This window comes from Trichomycterus rosablanca, chromosome 23 (assembly GCF_030014385.1).
Source record: "Trichomycterus rosablanca isolate fTriRos1 chromosome 23, fTriRos1.hap1, whole genome shotgun sequence".
NCBI lineage: Eukaryota > Metazoa > Chordata > Actinopteri > Siluriformes > Trichomycteridae > Trichomycterus > Trichomycterus rosablanca.
This window is the reverse complement of record NC_086010.1, coordinates 4,014,073-4,033,149: the sequence shown is the minus strand read 5'-3', so window position 1 is coordinate 4,033,149 and position 19,077 is coordinate 4,014,073. Positions and strand designations below refer to the sequence as shown.

Here is a 19,077-nt window from a genome sequence, read left to right as displayed (position 1 = left end):
AAATGTATGTATGTTAATCTAAGAACCACCAACACTTCTGCCATTAAATAGAAGGTTCTGGAACACAGTTAACACTGTCCATGGTCAAGCAGGTTTTATATTACACGTTTCTCAAAAATCTATCCATGTGTTCAAGTATATGGACACCTGAACTCTTGTACACCGACACTCTGGGCATCTATATGGCCACCCTTTGTGGCTATAACAGCCTCCACTCTTCTGGGAAGCTTCTTACAAGACGTTGGACTAAGTCTGTGGAAACTGTGCCGGGGGGGGGGGGGTCATTTGTGTGATTGGGTACAAGTATTAGATGTGAAGGTGTGGCTCACAGTCTACATTCCAGTTCATCCCTAAGGTGGTCACTAAGGTTAAATCCAGAGTTCTGTGCAGCCCATTGAAGTCTATTTACACCAAAGTCATCAAATCATGTCTGTTTGGACCTCACTTTTGCACCAAGTACATGCTGGAACTGGAACTGTGATTTTTGGGTGGTGGATGGTTTACTAGTCAACCTTGTCTTTTTGGACCTCCCTTTGTGCATGAGGCACAGTCATGCTGGAACTGGGAGGGCCTTCCCCAAACTGTTGCCACAAATTTGCATGCATATGTATTTTATAAAAATTATTTTATACACCTGGTGGACATAGTTGTGACTAAAACACCTAAAGTCAGTAATTAGGAGGGGATATTTGGACATGTAAATTATGTGTAAATGTAGACGTTTGAGTTGTAAAACTTTAAATAAAGTGATTTTGTTTGAATGACTTCCAGGAAAGAGCAAGAAAAGAGACAAGTGTAAAAACAGTCAGATGTATCCGCTAAGCGAGACTCAGTACTGCCCCTGTGATAAGTACAACGCCCAGCCTCTGGGTAACTGGTCTGACTGCATCCTGCCTGAGGGTGTGCTGAGCATGCTCGGTACCCGAGTGCAAAGCGATGCCCAGGAGTGCGGACAGGGTTACCGCTACCAGGCCATGGTGTGTTACGACCAGGACAACCGACTGGTGGAGTCGTCACGCTGCAACAGTCACGGTAGGTGCACTGCTGTATCAGAATACTGATTTACCTCTGTACTCATCTGTACTCATTTCTCCTCTACACCCTACTGTTTTGCCCCTGCACCCCGAATTGCACCATCAATACTGTCTATAAATTGAAATATGCAAGCAGTGAGCGTAGCTAACAATGGGTGTAACTAACAATTCGAGCTCAGTAACTAGAACTGGTGTCCACATACAGTATTTTGAGCCCTATAATGAATGAAGCTTCTCCCCAACTTACTGGATCTGGGTTCCTAACTAATATCATGTAGGTACTACAGTATAACTAAACTGGTTTTACAGACTGAGCACTGTGAGTAGCCCAGAACATTTCCCAACATAACATTTAAGATTTTAACCCTGGAACCAGTATAAGAACCAGTATAGTTAAAACCAGTACAGTTAAAAACACCCAGCGGTTTGTTTCTGTTCTGATCTTATATCACTCTCGGTTCCTTTAACAGCTCTGTGATGGACTGGATTTTCTTCTAAGTTGGTTTGAATCAGAGCTGCCAGATGATGGCAGAGGATGTAGGACAAGGATGATCAGACACAAAGTCATTATCTCAAGCCGACACGCACCACGCCACCTACACGTATGACGGTGACATATGAGTGACTGGTGTAGATTTTGTATAAATAGATCAGGGTATATACAGAGGAGATGGATCGTATGAACCAGAACCGACAAGAATCTTCTTTATCAAACATTAATACACATGGAGATCCATATTGAAATTGGAGCTGTCAGAACTTCCTATTCAGACAGCATAGAGAGTGAATTCAGAACGTATTTAGGCCCCTGTTTTGGCACACTTTGTGTTGGTGGATGGACGTTATAGCCATTTTACCCATCAGCCTACACCTAAAAATCCATTTTAAATCTCTAATGTTTAGTTAAAACATTTATGTCTTCTCAGATATGTCTCTACAGGGGAGGTATGCCTGGATTTAGGCAATTTATCCCATTCTTTATGGCAGATCCTCTCAAGCTCTGTTAGATTAAGTGATGAGTGTTTGTAAACTGCCACCTTCAGGTTGTTCTACAGATGTTTGACATGTTTTAAGTCTGTGCTTCGGCTGGGCCACGTTTAGAGACCCCAAAACCACACCAGTATTGTTTTTCATCTTTACAGACTCAGATGTTGCCTTTCCAAACTATGTACAATCAATCCAAATTGAAACAGATTTTCTAGGCACATCAAGGATAATTAAAGCAAACAGGATGCACTTTTCTACAATTTGTGAAGCCACAGCAAAGGGTCTGAATGCTTATGTGAATAAGACATTTCCGTACACACAGATGTGGTAGTTTCCTTTCATCATCATCATCTCTTTGGCATGCACTTCTCATTATTGCATTCATTCTCTGCATATTTGATTGAAGCCGTGAGGATGAGGTATGAGGTATGCAATTTTCCTCTGTTTATTGTCCTGAGAATTGAGGTTAGACTTTTCTTCCTTCTCTTGCCGAGCTAAATTGAGCTGTGTTAATTAGATTCCTGTCACACCTCGCTCCTGCATCCCAAGCCAGACACGTACAGTGTCAAACTGTGAGAGCTAAGAGACGTACCATCATCTCCAGGCACCACATGAGCCCTACCAGTTAGAAATGAACCAGTGCTGTCAGGTGCAGTTTAGGAGCAGGAGACACAGAGAGACACAGAGAGACACAGAGAGACACAGAGAGACACAGAGAGACAGAGAGAGACAGAGAGAGAGCGAGAGAGAGAAAATAAATTTTCTAATTAACTGTCCGAAGCTATTGTGCTGTAAAAAAGTAATTGCCCCCTTTCTTATTCCCCCTCATTTTATGTCAGTCTGAATCATTTAAAGGGGAACAGTCACATGTAGCTATATTTTAATACAAGTAAAGGCTGTTTAATGCCAGAGCAAAATGTATTATTTTCTTAACATATTTTGTTGAGTGCATTTCATTCATTCATTTCATTTACATTTTCAACATTTAGCAGATGCTTTTTTTCCTTCCAATTTAGCTCACTCAATTTTGTCTTCCGCTGCTGAGAGATACCAGATTGCATCCAAGGAGAGCATGTCGCTGTACACGCCTCTTCCGACACGTGCACATTCTGCACAGCTGTCTCTCTTCCGCCAATCATGGTCCTTACACAGTGTATGAAGTCCCACACATAGTCCGGTCCCCACCCTGCAGATACGGCGGCCCATTAGTATCTGCTGCAGGCACTGCCAATTATGCTTGCCAGATGGCGCCCAGCCGACCAGTGGCAACACCGAGTTTCTGGTGTGCTAGCGGATTATTTCGCTGTGCCACCTGGGTGCATGCAGACGCTTTTTTATCCAAAGCAACTTACAGCACTGTGACAGTATATTGTCTTAAGCAATTGAGGGTTAAGGGCCTTGCTTAAGGGCCCAACAGTGGCAACCTGGTAGTGGTGGGGCTTGAACTACCAACCTTTTTATTACTAGTCTAGTACTTTAACCACTAGGCAACAATTACTAGGCTAGTCACATTTGGTGATTTTAAAATACTAGAAAATGCTGTGTGATGGCAGAGCTTTAAGAAAAATCATTCATTTACCCCATTTATGAGAAAACAAAAGCAGAGAAACCAGGACCAGTTACATCACTGTGTAGTTAACATTCATGGAAAGAACGGTCTCAGATTTCACTACCAAGCAATCTAGTTGTATAAACTGAGGGATCTATGATTATAAATTATGCTAAGAAATGTTGTGCCAGTTAGTGGAATTCATTATTTATGTAATAAATCAGCCTGTCGCTCCCTCATCCACCAGCAGAGTGTACATAGGATGACAAAAAAAAAAAAGGTCTACAAGAACTACAGGTCCCAGGGGCTCCTGTGTTTTAGTGCTGATGTGCTCCGGCTGAATTCAGCTCTGTATAAACAGGCTCTTAATTCGGCTCAGCGCTGAGTCTTTGCTTTGTGCTTGGCCTGTTATGTTTACGTACTGTTATGGAAAAATTTTATGCTTACTAATGTCGCCTGAATATTAGTTTTATGCTGCTTGTGCACGAAATCCTTAGTTATGTGGTTGCTTAAGATGTGGCTGGGAGTCTAAGTACAGAGTTGTAAGCAGATAAGAAACAACAGTTAGCACAGAATGGTGGTTCCAAAGTCCGGCACCCAAGGTTATTTGACCAGAGCAATATCAAGAGAGGCTCACAGTTCTGCTTCTTGTTCTATAGCTATCACACTGCTGTAGGAACCCATGATTGCGTCAGTAAATTCTTCCAATCAAGTCAACTGTAAATCTTATTAAATTATCAGTGATCTACTTTTTTGCATCTTTTTGCAGTTAGGGTTAGAGCGGGCGGCACGGTGGCTCAGTGGGTAGCACTGTCACCTCAAAGCAAGAAGGTCCTGGGTTCGATCGCCAGGTGGAGTGGTCCTTTCTGTGTGGAGTTTGCATGTTCTCTCCGTGTCTGCATGCTCCGGTTTCCTCCCACAGTCCAAAGACGTGCAAGTGAGGTGAATTGGAGATACAAAATTGTCCATGACTGTGTTCGACATTACACTTGTGAAGTGATGAATCTTGTGTAACGAGTAACTACCTGTCCTGTCATAAATGTAACCAAAGTGTGTAAAACATGACGTTAAAATTTTAATGAATAAATAATAAGGGATAGAGCGAGAAGTATTGCTTTGCAGTTGTTGGTTGCTTGACCGAATACTCTCACCTCCTCAGTTATTTGGATAGTTTGTTTGCCCTCTTTCTTTACTCTTTAGCTTTGTCTGTTTTGTTTTGTTATTGCCAGTTTGCCAGATAAGTCACCCTGTAGAGTGGTTGTCTATTGCACGTTTCAGCATGGGTTTGATCTCTGCTCCGGGCAATCGTTTTCTGTTATTTTTTCTTCAACCACACACTCTAGTGTAGTAAATAATCCCTACAGTTAAAAAAACCCTGAATATAACCCTTCAGCTTCTTTTTTTGTTTAGATTCTGTTCAGCCACTGTACTCGGGTCTAATCTTCTGGTGGTGAGTCTGCTGTGTCAGCCTTCCTTCACCACGCTGTTACAATTTCTTAAGTAACGGCAGGTCACCCAGGTCCTGATGCAAGAAAGCGTCCTCACACTGTCCCTGTAATATCACAATAATACTTTTTGTTTTTGCTAGTTTGCCAGATAGCTCACATTGTAGGGTGGTTGTCTCTTGCACGTATTAGCATGGGTTTGATCTCTGCTCCGGGCAATCGTTTTCTGTTCTTTTGTTATTTCTTTTTTCTTTAAACACACACTGTGTAGTAAATAATCCCTACAGTTAAAAAAAAAACTGAAAATAACTCTTCAGCTTCTTTTTTTTTGTTTCAGTCTAATCTTCTGGTGGTGAGTCTGCTGTGTCAGCCTTCCTTTACCACGCTGTTACAATTTCTTAAGTAACGGCAGGTCACCCAGGTCCTGATGCAGGAAAGCCTCCTCACACTGTCCCTGTAATATCGTAATTATACTTTGCTTGCTTGCTTGTTTGTTTGTTTTTGTAAATGTCAGGCGAGCGGGTGGGTGCACTCTTGCTTCCCACCCACTGTATTTTTAGCTGAGGCTGGAGACATCAGTGTTTCTTTACATGTATTATGTCTCTGGAATCTTCTTTGACTTTCTGAATGAGTTGCTGAGCACACAGAAATTCAGCAGGTCTTTAACTTCTGTATTCCGGCTCTTGCTGTGGTTTGGTGGAGTCCTAAATTACTCCTTGATTACTGGCTAAGACTAAGCCCAATTAATTACTTAATACGTTTCCTTACGTATAGTTCCTTTCTTTCTTAAGTTTCCTTTGTGTAATATCAAGTTTTGCTCTGAGAAATATGCAGTAACAGAGGCGGAACGAGGGCAATTACTTTTTTTTTTTTACCATGCTACAGCAATCTCACTTCCTCTTACTTTCTCGATTATGTTCCTGTCTTCCTGGCTTGAGCAGTATCCCTGTAAATTATTTCTAATAGCTCATTTTAATAGGAAGTGCTGTCGGACACACAGCCCTAGGCTATAATGGAAATTATCGCCCCTTTTTATCTCTTATCTAGCCGAGATCATTAAGGTAAACATCACAGCTTCTGCTCAGCTCAACCATGTGAGCGTTGATAGATGGAATAACCTTGAACTACGGTGAGGGGAAACAAGTGTTCCATCACTTTTGTGCTGTAATTAAATAAACGCCCTGCGCAAATATCCACCTCGGGTTTACACACACCATGTATTTAGACTTTGTAATTATAAATATCAACAAAACTAATTATGAGCGTAAATTAAAATGTTTATTAGGCATCAGACAGTAATAAGATTATTACTTGTATTAATACGCTTTGTGCAACGTGAGTGATAAATTTAGATTCTTTCCTCTTGACATCCCTCCTTCAAAATGTTCCTTGTGACTTAGGTCAGGACCATGACCAGGACGTTTGCCTTCATTTTTAGCAGCCTAGCTGTCTTGAGTAGTTTTGGCTTTACATTTGTGGACAATATGATGTACCGGTACATTTGATCCATTCATGGTTCTTTTGATGATGTCTAATACCACAGTACTTTATGTAGAGAAGCAGCTCTGTTTCATGATGCGTTTACCTCCATATTTCACTACGGGATTGTTGGGAATTTCTATTTTGCTATATTGCCGAAAGTATGAGGACACACCACCTAATTATTGAGTTTGGTGTTTGTCGCACTCATTGCCAACAGGTGAAGAATATCAAATGTATAAAATCAGACAACAGATTGGGGAAGGCCCTTTTCTGTTCTGGTATGACTGTGCCCCTCTGCATAATGCAAGGTCCAAAACGAGGTGGTTCAACCCTTTTAGTTCATGGAAATTCCAGTGGCCTGCACAGAGCCCTGATGACATTTGGGATAAATTAAAATGCTGACTGATGGCAGGCAACATTTTATCAGGTTATTTTTCTACTTTATTGTCTTTGTAATTCAGATTATTTATGCAATTTTAAGTTAAAATGTTTGGGTGGTGCATCAGTCCTAGTCCAGTGCTAGCCCACCAACACTGAGAACACTGGAATCTGAGTCCAAGTCCTAGAGTTGCCACAGGTCTGGTGCTCAACAGACACAATTGACCTGTCTGAGAGAAGTTAGGCTAGATGAGGATTCAAGTTATTGCCTCTGCACCGGCGATCTCTGCTGTTATTTTGAGAAAATGTGCCCTCTATATGTTGTAACGTTTCATGGACAAGTACTCCTTGTACTGTGGCATAAGGGGCTCTATAGTACAGGGGAAATGGATATACCCAAATCATGCAAGAATTGTGAAGGGTTAGTGCTTAACATCAATGCTGTTCTTAATTAAAAGAAGCATTAGTGTGTATCCTGATACATTTTCAGGTCTGATTCTGTTCACAGAGCTAAGCATTGTTAGACTGGAGTTTCAGTCAGTCATGGTGTACGTGGGTGTATAAAGCTCCTTCTGATATACAGCAGTGAAGAATTGCTGTACAGTGCAAAGAGTCCAGTGTTCTGCTCAGCCAGTAAGAGGATGCAAGGGAGGATGAAAGAAGAGGGTCATCATGAGGTCATTGTGAGGAGATGCTGATGAACTGGCCTGTGACAGATTGCGGGGGTGTTTGTTAAGACCGCTGAACCTAAAGCGCCACCCTCTTTCTTCACAAGCCTGTAGGCATTTGAAGTGTTGCATTGTGGGTAGGAAGACTTGTGACAGTGGGTGGTTGATCCAGGGGCCACACAAGGGAAAAAATTTAACTCGTATAGACAGCTGTAGAAAATCCCTACTGAAGATTCCTATTAAGCCGTAGCTGTAGGGGAAAACACGGCCTCTTTGGGGTTCTTGACTGTAGCAGGGCTTCTCACATGACCGGGTTAATCCTATTGGCTGAGAGTAGAGGAGTATGCTGGGGAACTCTTCTCTCCAAAGCACTATTTATAGTAACAGTTTAGGTCTTTGTTATCTTAGCTACTATGCAGGTTTCATTCGCTTAGTTCCCTACTGGTGGACTCTCCAATTAAGCTTAACTACTTCATTATAATCGTGTTTAGGTGAGCGGAATTGGGACTGCCATAGCAAAAGCTTTATCCCTTGGTTGTCAGATGTCCTCTATTTAGATTTCAACATGTGTCTTCCTGGGTTAAAATCTCCTGGGACTTAAGGGAGTCCATGATTTCATGTATTCCAACCAACTACCTAGGGCATGTATAGAAAAAGAGCCCCAAAACATCACCACTTTTTTTCCTGTCCAACACACACAACAGAGAAATTCAGCAGGTCTTCAACTTCTGGATTATGAACTTCTGTTCATAATTTCCTTCATTTAGACATTTCGACTCTTCCTGTGGTTTGGTCCTAAAGTCCTAAAGCCTCCTAAAGACTTTTTTTTATTTTGACTCCTTGATTACTGGCTGAGACTAAGCCTGGTTAATTAGTTAATAAGTTCATTTACTTATAGTTCCTCCCTTCCTTAAGTTTCCTTTGTGTGATATCAAGTTATAATTCCATGATTTCATGTATTTCAACCAACTTCCTAGGGCACATAGAGAATAAAGAGCCCCAAAACATCAGATCAACGCTGTCTGATTAAAAAAGTTTCCTTCCAATGAGGTTACACATCACTGCTGCCTGCTTAATCAATGTAATCAATATGCGTTACATATATGACCCTGCATTTCTGTTTTCAATCCAAACCCGTGGAGTTTGTGGGCAGAAGGTGTAGGACTGTTCCTGAGCTCACAGCTTGTACTGCATAATCAGTCTGAGACTCCGGCTGGGTGTACGCCGTGTTTCTGCATTACCTGCTGGGTAATGACTTACTAATGTAGGGACTGTTTGGGGCTGGAATCAGCTGACTGATTGGCTGGGTGACTTACATTTCTTAGACAGAATAGTGAGGCTGTTTTTAAGATGGAATATAGCCAATAGCAGCATACACTGTAAAAACAAAAGCTTCAAATGTCAGCTGTCATGTTCCATTAGTGTCTTAATTTATTGCCTAAGTGATATAAGAAAATAAATCAGGACATCAGAAAGTGTGTCAGAATGGTGCTTCCTGTGCTGGGTAAGTAATTTTAAAATATTAACAATATGACACCCATAAAAGTGTTCCAATATCATGCTTAATTACTAGCTGGTACTTTCAGCAGCCCTAGCATTTAATCCACTATAAGTTACAGACTACAGAGATCTAGGAGTTATATGAGTATAAAACCAACTTAATTACAATGTACTACAGAAATGAAGGCTTATATCTTAAGCCCTTACTTCTATTATTTTTTAAAATCCTGCCTGGAGTGAAGTGAGGTGGCCGGCGAGAGAGGCAAAAAGATTTAGTAGCAATTATAGGGTCACATCAAACAAAACATCTATATGCCTGCAAAGAATGCAAGCTTGGCTAAAAGAGCCTTTTTTTTCATCCATCCATAAAAGATAATGCTTGTAGTTTGCCAGACGCTACTGGACATTTGGATGAAACTGAATGGGTTTATTGTCAGATGCATTTTGGCGTTAAAAAAAAGAATGATTACATGACAAAAAATCCCTTTTGTTAGGTATGATGAAGGATCTGTGATGGTTTGAGGCTGTAAATCCTAAAAAAATTTTTAAAATACATGGCACTTCATAAAGAACTAGAAGTTTAGATTGTGGATCCTCCAGAAGGATTGAAGGATACCAAAATGAAATAATAAGCACAGAATTAAGATCCAGTTCCTGTCATACAAGCGGAAAAGGTGATTCCAGACATGTTCGCCAGTAACTTTGAATCAGAACTGATGGATGTATCTAATAAACTACCTTAAAGAAGCACATATTTCTGGGTTAGGGTTATTTTATAAATTAAATGAAAGCTGGCCCACAGGTCAAGAAAAATGAAATCCTAGTTTGAACACTGGGTGTCGTGATCACATATAACCGGTATAAATGCTCCACATCTACTGATTTGAGAGGGAAGTGAGTATGTTTAATTTGTAACAGTTGCTTTAACAACGGAGTGTAATAATCTAATTTAAAGCAAAAGGACGTGCCATTTATCATAATCGAGCCTATTTTTTTATTTTTATTTTGTGCACAGTCCGTGGCCCGTTTTTTTTTTTTCCTAAATCCGGCCCCCGGCAAGAAAAGTGTGGACACCACTGACGTATTCCCAGATTATATATTCTGACCAAACCCCCATTCAAACCTCTATTCATGGAGTTAGTTTATCTATCCTAATCCTGCAAAGTGTACACATGACAACTCGGTCCTGTATAGAGAAAACAGTGATGTGATTAAGCAGTAGATTTAATCCTTTTCACCTCTGTGTTGTTGATCAGGGTACATCGAGGAGGCCTGCATCATCCCATGTCCATCAGACTGCAAACTGAGTGAGTGGTCCAACTGGTCACGCTGTAGCAAGTCCTGTGGCAGTGGGGTCAAAGTTCGCTCCAAATGGCTCCGAGAAAAGCCGTATAACGGCGGAAGACCCTGTCCCAAACTCGACCATGTCAACCAGGTACTGCTGAAATTTACATCAGAAATTACACCTATGTTATTTAGAATATAAAGCATTTCTCCTTCTGTTAATGGGAGGATTATCAGTGCTGGATCAGGGTAGTTCTAATATGCATTTTAGATATCTTATGCAGTGTAAAATCAGACTTTGATTACAGGTTTTGAGCAGTAAATGCTCAAAGAAGTCAAATTATTTCACGTCTAGTTTGTGCAGTGCTGTTACAACACAGTTCATATGTATTTTATCGTGCTGGTTTTTGTAATTATCTTAAGGGTCACTCTCCGAATATGGTATTAAAATAGCACCTAATTTTTGTGGCTTTAATTGGACGAACACACACACGTTCCCTCCTTATTCATTTCTGTATCTTTTTAAGTAGTAAAAACAAGTCTGGCTTCTTGTATCTCATAACGTGTTGCACTTCATTAACTTGAGTTTGATGTAAAACGTTAAAAACATGTACAAGACCGACAAAAATGCTCAGTTATGAACATAATGAACTTATCAAAAGCATTTGTCGCTCAATTTCATTCCATGTTGAAAACGTTTCCCTGGAACAGGAGTTTGAAGGAGAGAGCAGCTGTTTTAATGAGAACACGGGGCTAAATGTACGACGCCGATGAGCCACAATGTGAATCTGTCATTAGCATTTAGTTATTTAGTTAAGTGTAGCTCATCATGCAAAATGCATCTGGTCGTGTCTAATGAACGCTCTCAGCTTCAGGCATCGAATTGAAAACCTTTAATACGGCAGTGAAAGTAGTCAACAACAGAGCCAGAAAAACAGAAACAGAGACTTGTCAAATTAGTTAATAAAAGTTATTTCTAATAAAAGCGCTTGTGTCAGAACAAGTACGCAGTGTACATTTACAGCAGGTAACTGGTTTCATTCTGATGAAAAACAAACTGTATTCAGAATAAATGCATTGTCATGTAAAGTCGTGCCAAAAAGAAAAAATTTTTTGTTGTTTTTATTGGAAAACTGGCACCATAAAAAGAAAATATTTCTTCTCATCTATCATCTAAGTCAGCAGCCTGAAAGCAAGCTAGGCTGCAAACGTTTTCCTAAATAAATCTGAATTATTAAGCATATTTCTTAGATAACCAATAACCAAAATAACCAACATAAATTCAGAAAGAAGGGGAAATGAAAAAAGAACAAGGCCCTCACTCTACTGCTGACAGTCCTAATCCAGAAGTTCTTTTATCAATTTACTGGATCTTGATCATCACACCTTATGGGTGGGTAGCACTGTCGCCTCACAGCAAGAAGGTCCTGGGTTCGATTCCCAGGTACAGCGTTCTGGGTCCTTTCTGTGTGGAGTTTGCATGTTCTCCCCGTGGGTTTCTTCCAGGAGCTTCGGTTTCCTCCCACAGTCCAAAGACGTGCAAGTGAGGTGAACTGGAGCTACTAGATGGTCCATGACGGTGTTTGACATTAAACTTGTAAACTGATGAATCTTGTGTAATGAGTATCTACCGTTTCTGTCATTAATGTAACCAAAGTGTGTAAAACATGATGTTAAAATCCTAATAAATAAATAAATACTGTGGACATAACAGCAATGTTGTCGGCGCTGCCGCAGATGGTGATGAGAATTCATTCTTGGATCCACAAGATTTGATACATAAAGAATGAGTCTGTCAGTGCTTTTTCTAATGAATATCCATATTGTTATACTAATTTAACATTACCAATCTATTTTATGCATTATTATACACTCTACAGTATATGTAAGACAGTCATTCTAATCTTAAGAATGACCTTTATGTGGTTTGTCCTCTTTCTGATCTATTTGCTTGTGTTTCCTTCTTTCACTATATCAACATGCTGCTGGAGTACAGGCACAGGTAAGCACTCAAATCAGTCATAATTTCATCATATGAAAGACGCTTCTATGAACAGTAGCTGTGTTGTATATATTATTGTGCTGCTGTAGCTAGCATGACTAAACCGTGATGATGGAGTGTTTCTCTGCTGTAGGTGTACGAGGTTGTACCATGCGTGAGTGATTGTACTCAGTATGTGTGGGTGGCCGAGCCATGGAGTGCCATGAAAGTCAGCAATGTGGACCTGAAGGAAAACTGTGGTGAAGGGGTGCAGACCAGGAAGGTCAGGTACGGTTCCCCTTCTATACTGACCTTGTGTTTAACTCCCGGTTGCACTTTCTGTGTCTTACATATGTGCAGTGCCAGAGGACTGGCCTTGCTAAAATGTTACTGTGACTGTGTGAGAGACTGTGGTTCAGTATCCCCTAACTAAACATCTGCACAAAAACTTAACAATAGGTATGCTGATCAGGATCCAGTAAATTGACAAATGAGATTTTGGAATAGGACTGGTTAGGGCACAGGGCATGCTGGGCAGCCTGACTGTGGTTGGAATGTTGCCATTTACTTTCCAGAGGCTGGACAGAGTCAGCACTCATTAGAGATCCTTCACTGAGCCAAAAATAGCTTAGTTCTATATACTACCTTATTACTGACTTGCATTGTGTACAGCTCTAAACTTAGAGATGTAATTTAAATTTCTAAACAAAATAATCCTGCTGTGCTAAACTCTGAATATAAAAATCGCAACATAAATAGCAGCAGTAGAAAAGTAAACAGGTACAGAGAAACCTATATCTCCTGATGTGGTAATAAATGGGCGATATACCCTGCAGGTGTATGCTAAACACGGTGGATGGTCCCACTGATGTAGTAGAAGACTACCTGTGTGACCCGGAGGAGATGCCAGCGGGTACCCGGGAAAGCAGACTGTCATGCCCAGATGACTGTGTGCTGTCTGAATGGAGTGTCTGGACGGCCTGCCAGCTGGTAAGAGAGATTCCGCTGACTTTATCAATGAGTTCTCATGCAGACTGCTGCACGGCGGTATTTGTGGCTTATAGTGGTTGTTTGGATCAGTTTATAATGGAATGATGCAATTTCATGTAGTAGATGGGTTCAGATACACCAACCTGCATATATTTCTACATACTAAATGGATACCATAAGCGGGTGTTGAATTTTAGCTGTGCTATCACCCAGTCTGGCATCTGCATGGACGTGATGTCCGAGGGTTGCATCAGAAAGGGCATTTGACATAAAAACAGTGTCAAGTTTGTCAAGATCCACTGTGGTAACCCCTACATATTCAGGAGCAGTAGAAAGGAAAAAACTATTTTTTTAAATAGTGGATGGATAGATTTTAAAATGGCATGATTTACTCTGTAGCTATCTCCAAGAAAAAAGCTTTTTACTACTAAATCTGGTTTGATTAAAGGTACAGTATCTGGTTTTAGAGGACTATCTGGTGGAAAAGCATAAATGCAAGTGCATGTAAAACATATGTACAGATAAATGTAAGCATCCATTGCTTTATTTGATTTTTGTTCCAGATAGACAGATACAGTAGACAGATACAGTAGACAGATACAATAGGTAGGTAGGTAGGTAGGTAGGTAGGTAGTAGGTAGGTAGGTAGGTAGGTAGGTAGGTAGGTAGGTAGGTAGGTAGGTAGGTAGGTAGGTAGGTAGGTAGGTAGGTAGGTAGGTAGGTAGGTAGGTAGGTAGGTAGGTAGGTAGGTAGGTAGGTAGGTAGGTAGGTAGGTAGGTAGGTAGGTAGGTAGGTAGGTAGGTAGGTAGGTAGGTAGGTAGGTAGGTAGGTAGGTAGGTAGGTTTTAAAATGGCATGATTTTTGCCTGTTTTCTGCACAGTCCAGACTCACCTCCTAAGAACCATCGTGCCAGCATGAACAACCAACTAGCTCACCCTACTGTATCTGACTTCTTTTATGGAGCCTGACAAAGCATTATGGCTTCTGTACTTTGCTACACACAGTACTTGTGGAGAATTCATTAAGCGATTACAGAACAAACTGTTGAACAAGACCTTGAGGCACTAAATATAAGTGAAAGACTCAGACAAGTAATGTCACATGAGTGAATGTGTCATATTGTGCTTTCCAATGCCAACGGTTCTTTCTCATGACCAAAGCAAACCTTTATCGATGAGTGTTTTTGTCAGAAGCAATACTGAGCTAATTATTGCAGAGTGTTATGCCAGCTACAGATTTACACCACAAAAATTCCAATTTAGTCTCATCAGATCAGGAGATCAGAAGACGTCTTTCTGTCACGGAGTTTAGAAGTCCTTCTTATGACAATTTACAGTCTTCTGTGGACATCCCTGACATACTAATAGACCTCACATGCTAAAAATAAAACAGCAGACTATTAAATGTAACAAATTTTAGGGTTAATGTGTTGCATGAGATTAGTAAGCAGAGTTTGGATGTTAAGGCATGTAGGATAGAAATTTGCTTACACCGTCTGGATCTTTATGACGTCCCACTGTTTTTTGTTTTTCTCTAGCTGTGTTATGCTATTTCTTGCACAGTTTCTTATTTTTCCATCAACTGGGTTATGACATGAGGGATTTCATTATTTTGGGTGGTAACCACTAACCACCGGGGGTTAAAGCTGCGCCGCTGAAAAATCTGAGCACCCTATTTTGATGCACTTACTCTGACAACACTCGCCATCTCGAAAAGAGGGGAAAAAAAAAAAAAATGTTTACCCATGATGTGCCATCACTGCACTTCAGCGTTATTAACAAGTGGGCATCTGCTGTACTGTTTGTGTAGTTTTGCCTTCTGGCTTATTAACGATCAGCTTTGCATGTTGTGTTTCCTAAAGCCCTGTAATGGCCAAAGGTTTCGGCAGAGGACTGCCTCCACGCTGCGCATGCCTGAGGAGGGAGGAGAGTGTCCAAAAAGTATGGAAACGGAGTCATGTCTACTCAGCAAGAACTGCTTTCACTACAGCTATAACATCACAGGTACCCACAATACCATAAGCACTTAAGATTCAAATCTGTGCTGTTTTTTATTTTACATATTTAATCATAATAAAGTGAAAACATGTTTCATGTGTGGGTTTATGTTTTTAGAATACAGGGTCATTTTTCTTATCATAATCGGTTATATCTCTCCTCCACTGCCAAAATCCCCGACCCTGGCAAAGGAGGGCCGTACCTAACACACACCCACTCAGACTTGTGTGCAGTTGCCGATCGCTTCTTTTCACCTACAGGAGGCAGCCTCACACAGGGATCAGTATCACGTATGGAGAGTCACACACAGATCTCTATTACATTCTCTGTAAAAACAGCATAAGGTGACTCTCAATCTGGCCCTCCCTCCCACAGGCACGGCCACTCATGCCTGTAAAGCACCCGACCAGGCCGGTGGCACCACAAAAATTTTAGTAAAGTCTGATATTCCATTGGTGACTCTTTTTACTACTAAATCTGGTTTGATTAAAGTTATAGTACCTGGTTTTGGAGGACTATCTGGTGGAAAAGCATAATTGCAAGTACATATAATACATATGTACATACAAATTGTTCCAAGGTAGACGTCAACATGCCTGATTAGAGATGTATTTGTATGCTGTTCCAAATAATGTTGTTCTGTTCTGTTTTGTAACATAATGCTCTGCATATGAAGTTATGAAATAGCTTTTCTTTTGAAACTCCTCCTTGCTTCTTATTGCCTGCCTATATTTATATTTACATTTGCACCATTTAGCAGACACTTTCATTCAAAGTGACTTACAATTGCGAATAAGTACAATTTGAGCAATTTAGAGCTAAGGGCCTTGCTCAGGGCCCCAACAGTGGCAACTTGGCGGTGGTGGGGCTTGAACCGGCAACCATCTGGGTTCTAGTCCAGTATGTTACCCTATCATGCCCTTCTCTCAGTCTTGATGAGTCCTTTCACCCACCTCCTGTACCAAAAAGAAGCCATTTCAGGGCACAACACTTCCGAACAACACTGATCTTCTTTCTCAGAAGCAGATGGTCATTTCATGCCATGTTTTATGAGTCTTATGTCTGACATAATGGCCAGAAAAGCTTTTTACTGTTCTCTGTCTGTACGTTTTGATGACTCTCTGCACAGAGACGTGAGCAGTGATCGGTGGAATGATTGCATTGCGTTTAGAGCAGCCGTGTATAGTTCAGGCTAAAATTACTCACTTTTAAAAGACGACATGAAGGCACAACATAAAAAATCACCTTGACCTATGGTGATTTAATCACAATCACAGGCACAGCTGGTCAGCTGACCTCTGTTGGGTTGATAGTGAATAGCGTTTATTAGTTGTTGGCATTTTACAGCTTTTTTGATAGATGCAAATGATATTTCGTTCTGTGCATCTTGATTCTGATTGGCCGGTTTACACACCAATTTAAGTAATAAAAGACTATAATTATAAACCACATTTTTGTTTTGGTTTATGTCCTAAATTAAGCCAGACAAATTGTTGATTTGCTCTTCATTTGATCACAGTGTATTTTTAAACATTTTCTCTATGCATTTGAGACTTTCCAGTCATTTCCAATTCCTCAGCAGCTTGCACCATTCCATGCTGGCTAAAGAGGGCTGCACACTAGCACCCCCACCCTTTAACACATGTGAAATCACTAGCCGCTTCTTCGCACAAGCCAACGATTTATTCTCACAAAGAGCCATACAGAGAGTGACGCTTATGCCCTAAGTGTTTCTCCGTTACACATGCCAGCGGCTCAAAGCAGAAATCAGATGTTGCTCTTACAGCTGCAACCCCATCCAACGTTCCCTGTCTTAGGCATGAGCAATTGTCTGTTAAGTGCCCGGCCAGGCTGGTAGCACGACTGAGAACTCAAGTGCTTAGACTCTAGAGATGGATGCTTGTGAGTTGGACTGCTGTGCTACCAGGGCACCACATTATTCAAGGCTAAGCCTTTTTGGCCCCTATTGGCCCCTTACTAATAGGGCTAAGTATTAAGAAGCACAGTATTGAAGAAGTTTATGATCATTACTGTGTGTGTGTGTGTGTGTGTGTGTGTGTGTGTGTGTGTGTGTGTGTGTGTGTTCAGACTGGAGTACGTGTCAGTTAAGTGCGAACGCTGTGTGTGGAAAAGGCCTAAAGACCCGAATGCTAGACTGTGTAAGGAGTGACAGCAAATCTGTCGACCTCAAGTTCTGCCAGCAGGTTTGTTCACATTAATTATTATTATTTTAATTACACACTGACACACTGACTGTTAGGGCTGAAGTCATAAAGTATGTGTAATAGCAATTGTATTTAAGGTAACTTGAGCACTTTAGCCTTGTGATGTAATCTATCATGAACTTATACACCATGACAGCCAGAATGAAACACTTGCCCTGCAAAGTGGGCATGGTCACACAGTGAAAAAGGGTGAGCTATTGTTTACCCCATTAACAGTGTCAGCAGTGGGCAGTGTGGCATGTTGCTTATGTGTAATTTAGAGACCTGTAGCCCTTCAGACTGCGTTTCAGAAAAGGAACTAGGACTGAAATGTGCTCAGTGTTAATACTTGTCGTTTGTGTATTTGCACGTAGTTGGGTCTGGACAGGACATGGCAGCTGAATACTTCCTGTATGGTGGAGTGCCCAGTGAACTGCCTGCTCTCGGCGTGGTCAGCATGGACAGATTGCTCTCAGACCTGTGGCCTGGATGGTACGTCAAGAAATGACATTTTTATTTACAGCAGATCTGAATGATGGGTTTGAAACTCAGCTTAGTTTACTTTCTGTAAGAAGGGTGGCACGGTATCTAAGTGGGTAGCACTGTCGCCTCACAGCAAGAAGGTCCTGGGTTCGATCCCCAGGTGGGGCGGTCCGGGTCCTTTCTCTGTGGTGTTTGCCCCGTGTCTGCGTGGGTTTATTCCGGGTGCTCTGGTTTCCTCCCACAATCCAAAGACGTGCAAGTGAGGTGAATTGGAGATACAAAATTGTTCATGACTGTGTTTGATATAACCTTGTGAATTGATGAACCTTGTGTAATGAGTGGCCACCGTTTCCTGTCATGAATGCAACCAAAAGTGTAAAACATGACATTAAAATCCTTATAAACAAACAAACTTTCTGTAGGAAACTTTGCATGTTCTCCCAGTGTCTGCATGGCTTTCCTTTTATTTTTTCAAGCTCCTGCTTCTCAATTACATTCAGAAGGTGGTTTAATTCCTCTGTTTGTTAGTAAGTGATTAAATTAGTGCATTATCCTTTCTGGGCTTTTTTGGGTGGTGTTGGACCTACCACAACCCTGACCAGGATACACTATTCCATAAAATAAATGAATAAAAAATATTGAATGAATAAGCTGTCAATGTTATTACGGTGACTCCGTAGGTCATGTTTTTGACACAACTTTAGTTCAACGATCTGGATTTGAACAGACATGTTTCTGTACACTGCATTGCCAAGATTATGCAGACACCATTATAAACTACTGAGTGCCATTCAGGCCAGACCCATAGCTAACAAGTTTTTTAAATCATTATATAAAATAACTTATATGCTTTCAGCGCTGTGGCAGCTTTAGAAAGATCATTTTTTGTTTCAGCATGAATGTGCCCTGACAGCCCTTTAAAACATTTTGAGCCAGACCCTCTCACTGAGCATTAATGTTAAACGTCATGATACACACTCCAAAATCTTGTACATCCACGGGGGGCAACTCCATATTAATGCTGGAATTTAATCTCCAACAAGCTCTTGGGATGTTAATGATTTTTGTGAAGTAGGTGTCATTTAATTTTGTGGC

At 40.9% G+C, this 19,077-nt stretch overlaps 1 protein-coding gene across 1 annotated transcript in view; it reads left to right on the top strand.

Annotated features, from left to right (window-relative positions):
• thsd7ab (thrombospondin, type I, domain containing 7Ab) overlaps window positions 1-19,077 on the top strand; it is a 109,613-nt gene that overhangs the window by 83,821 nt on the left and 6,715 nt on the right. Inside the window, exons 13-20 of the mRNA XM_062985178.1 lie at window positions 772-1,032; window positions 10,300-10,478; window positions 12,324-12,329; window positions 12,463-12,596; window positions 13,145-13,298; window positions 15,160-15,301; window positions 17,384-17,499; window positions 17,874-17,991. Coding sequence (XP_062841248.1) covers window positions 772-1,032; window positions 10,300-10,478; window positions 12,324-12,329; window positions 12,463-12,596; window positions 13,145-13,298; window positions 15,160-15,301; window positions 17,384-17,499; window positions 17,874-17,991 — 1,110 coding nt within the window. The remainder of the gene's footprint in view (window positions 1-771; window positions 1,033-10,299; window positions 10,479-12,323; window positions 12,330-12,462; window positions 12,597-13,144; window positions 13,299-15,159; window positions 15,302-17,383; window positions 17,500-17,873; window positions 17,992-19,077) is intronic.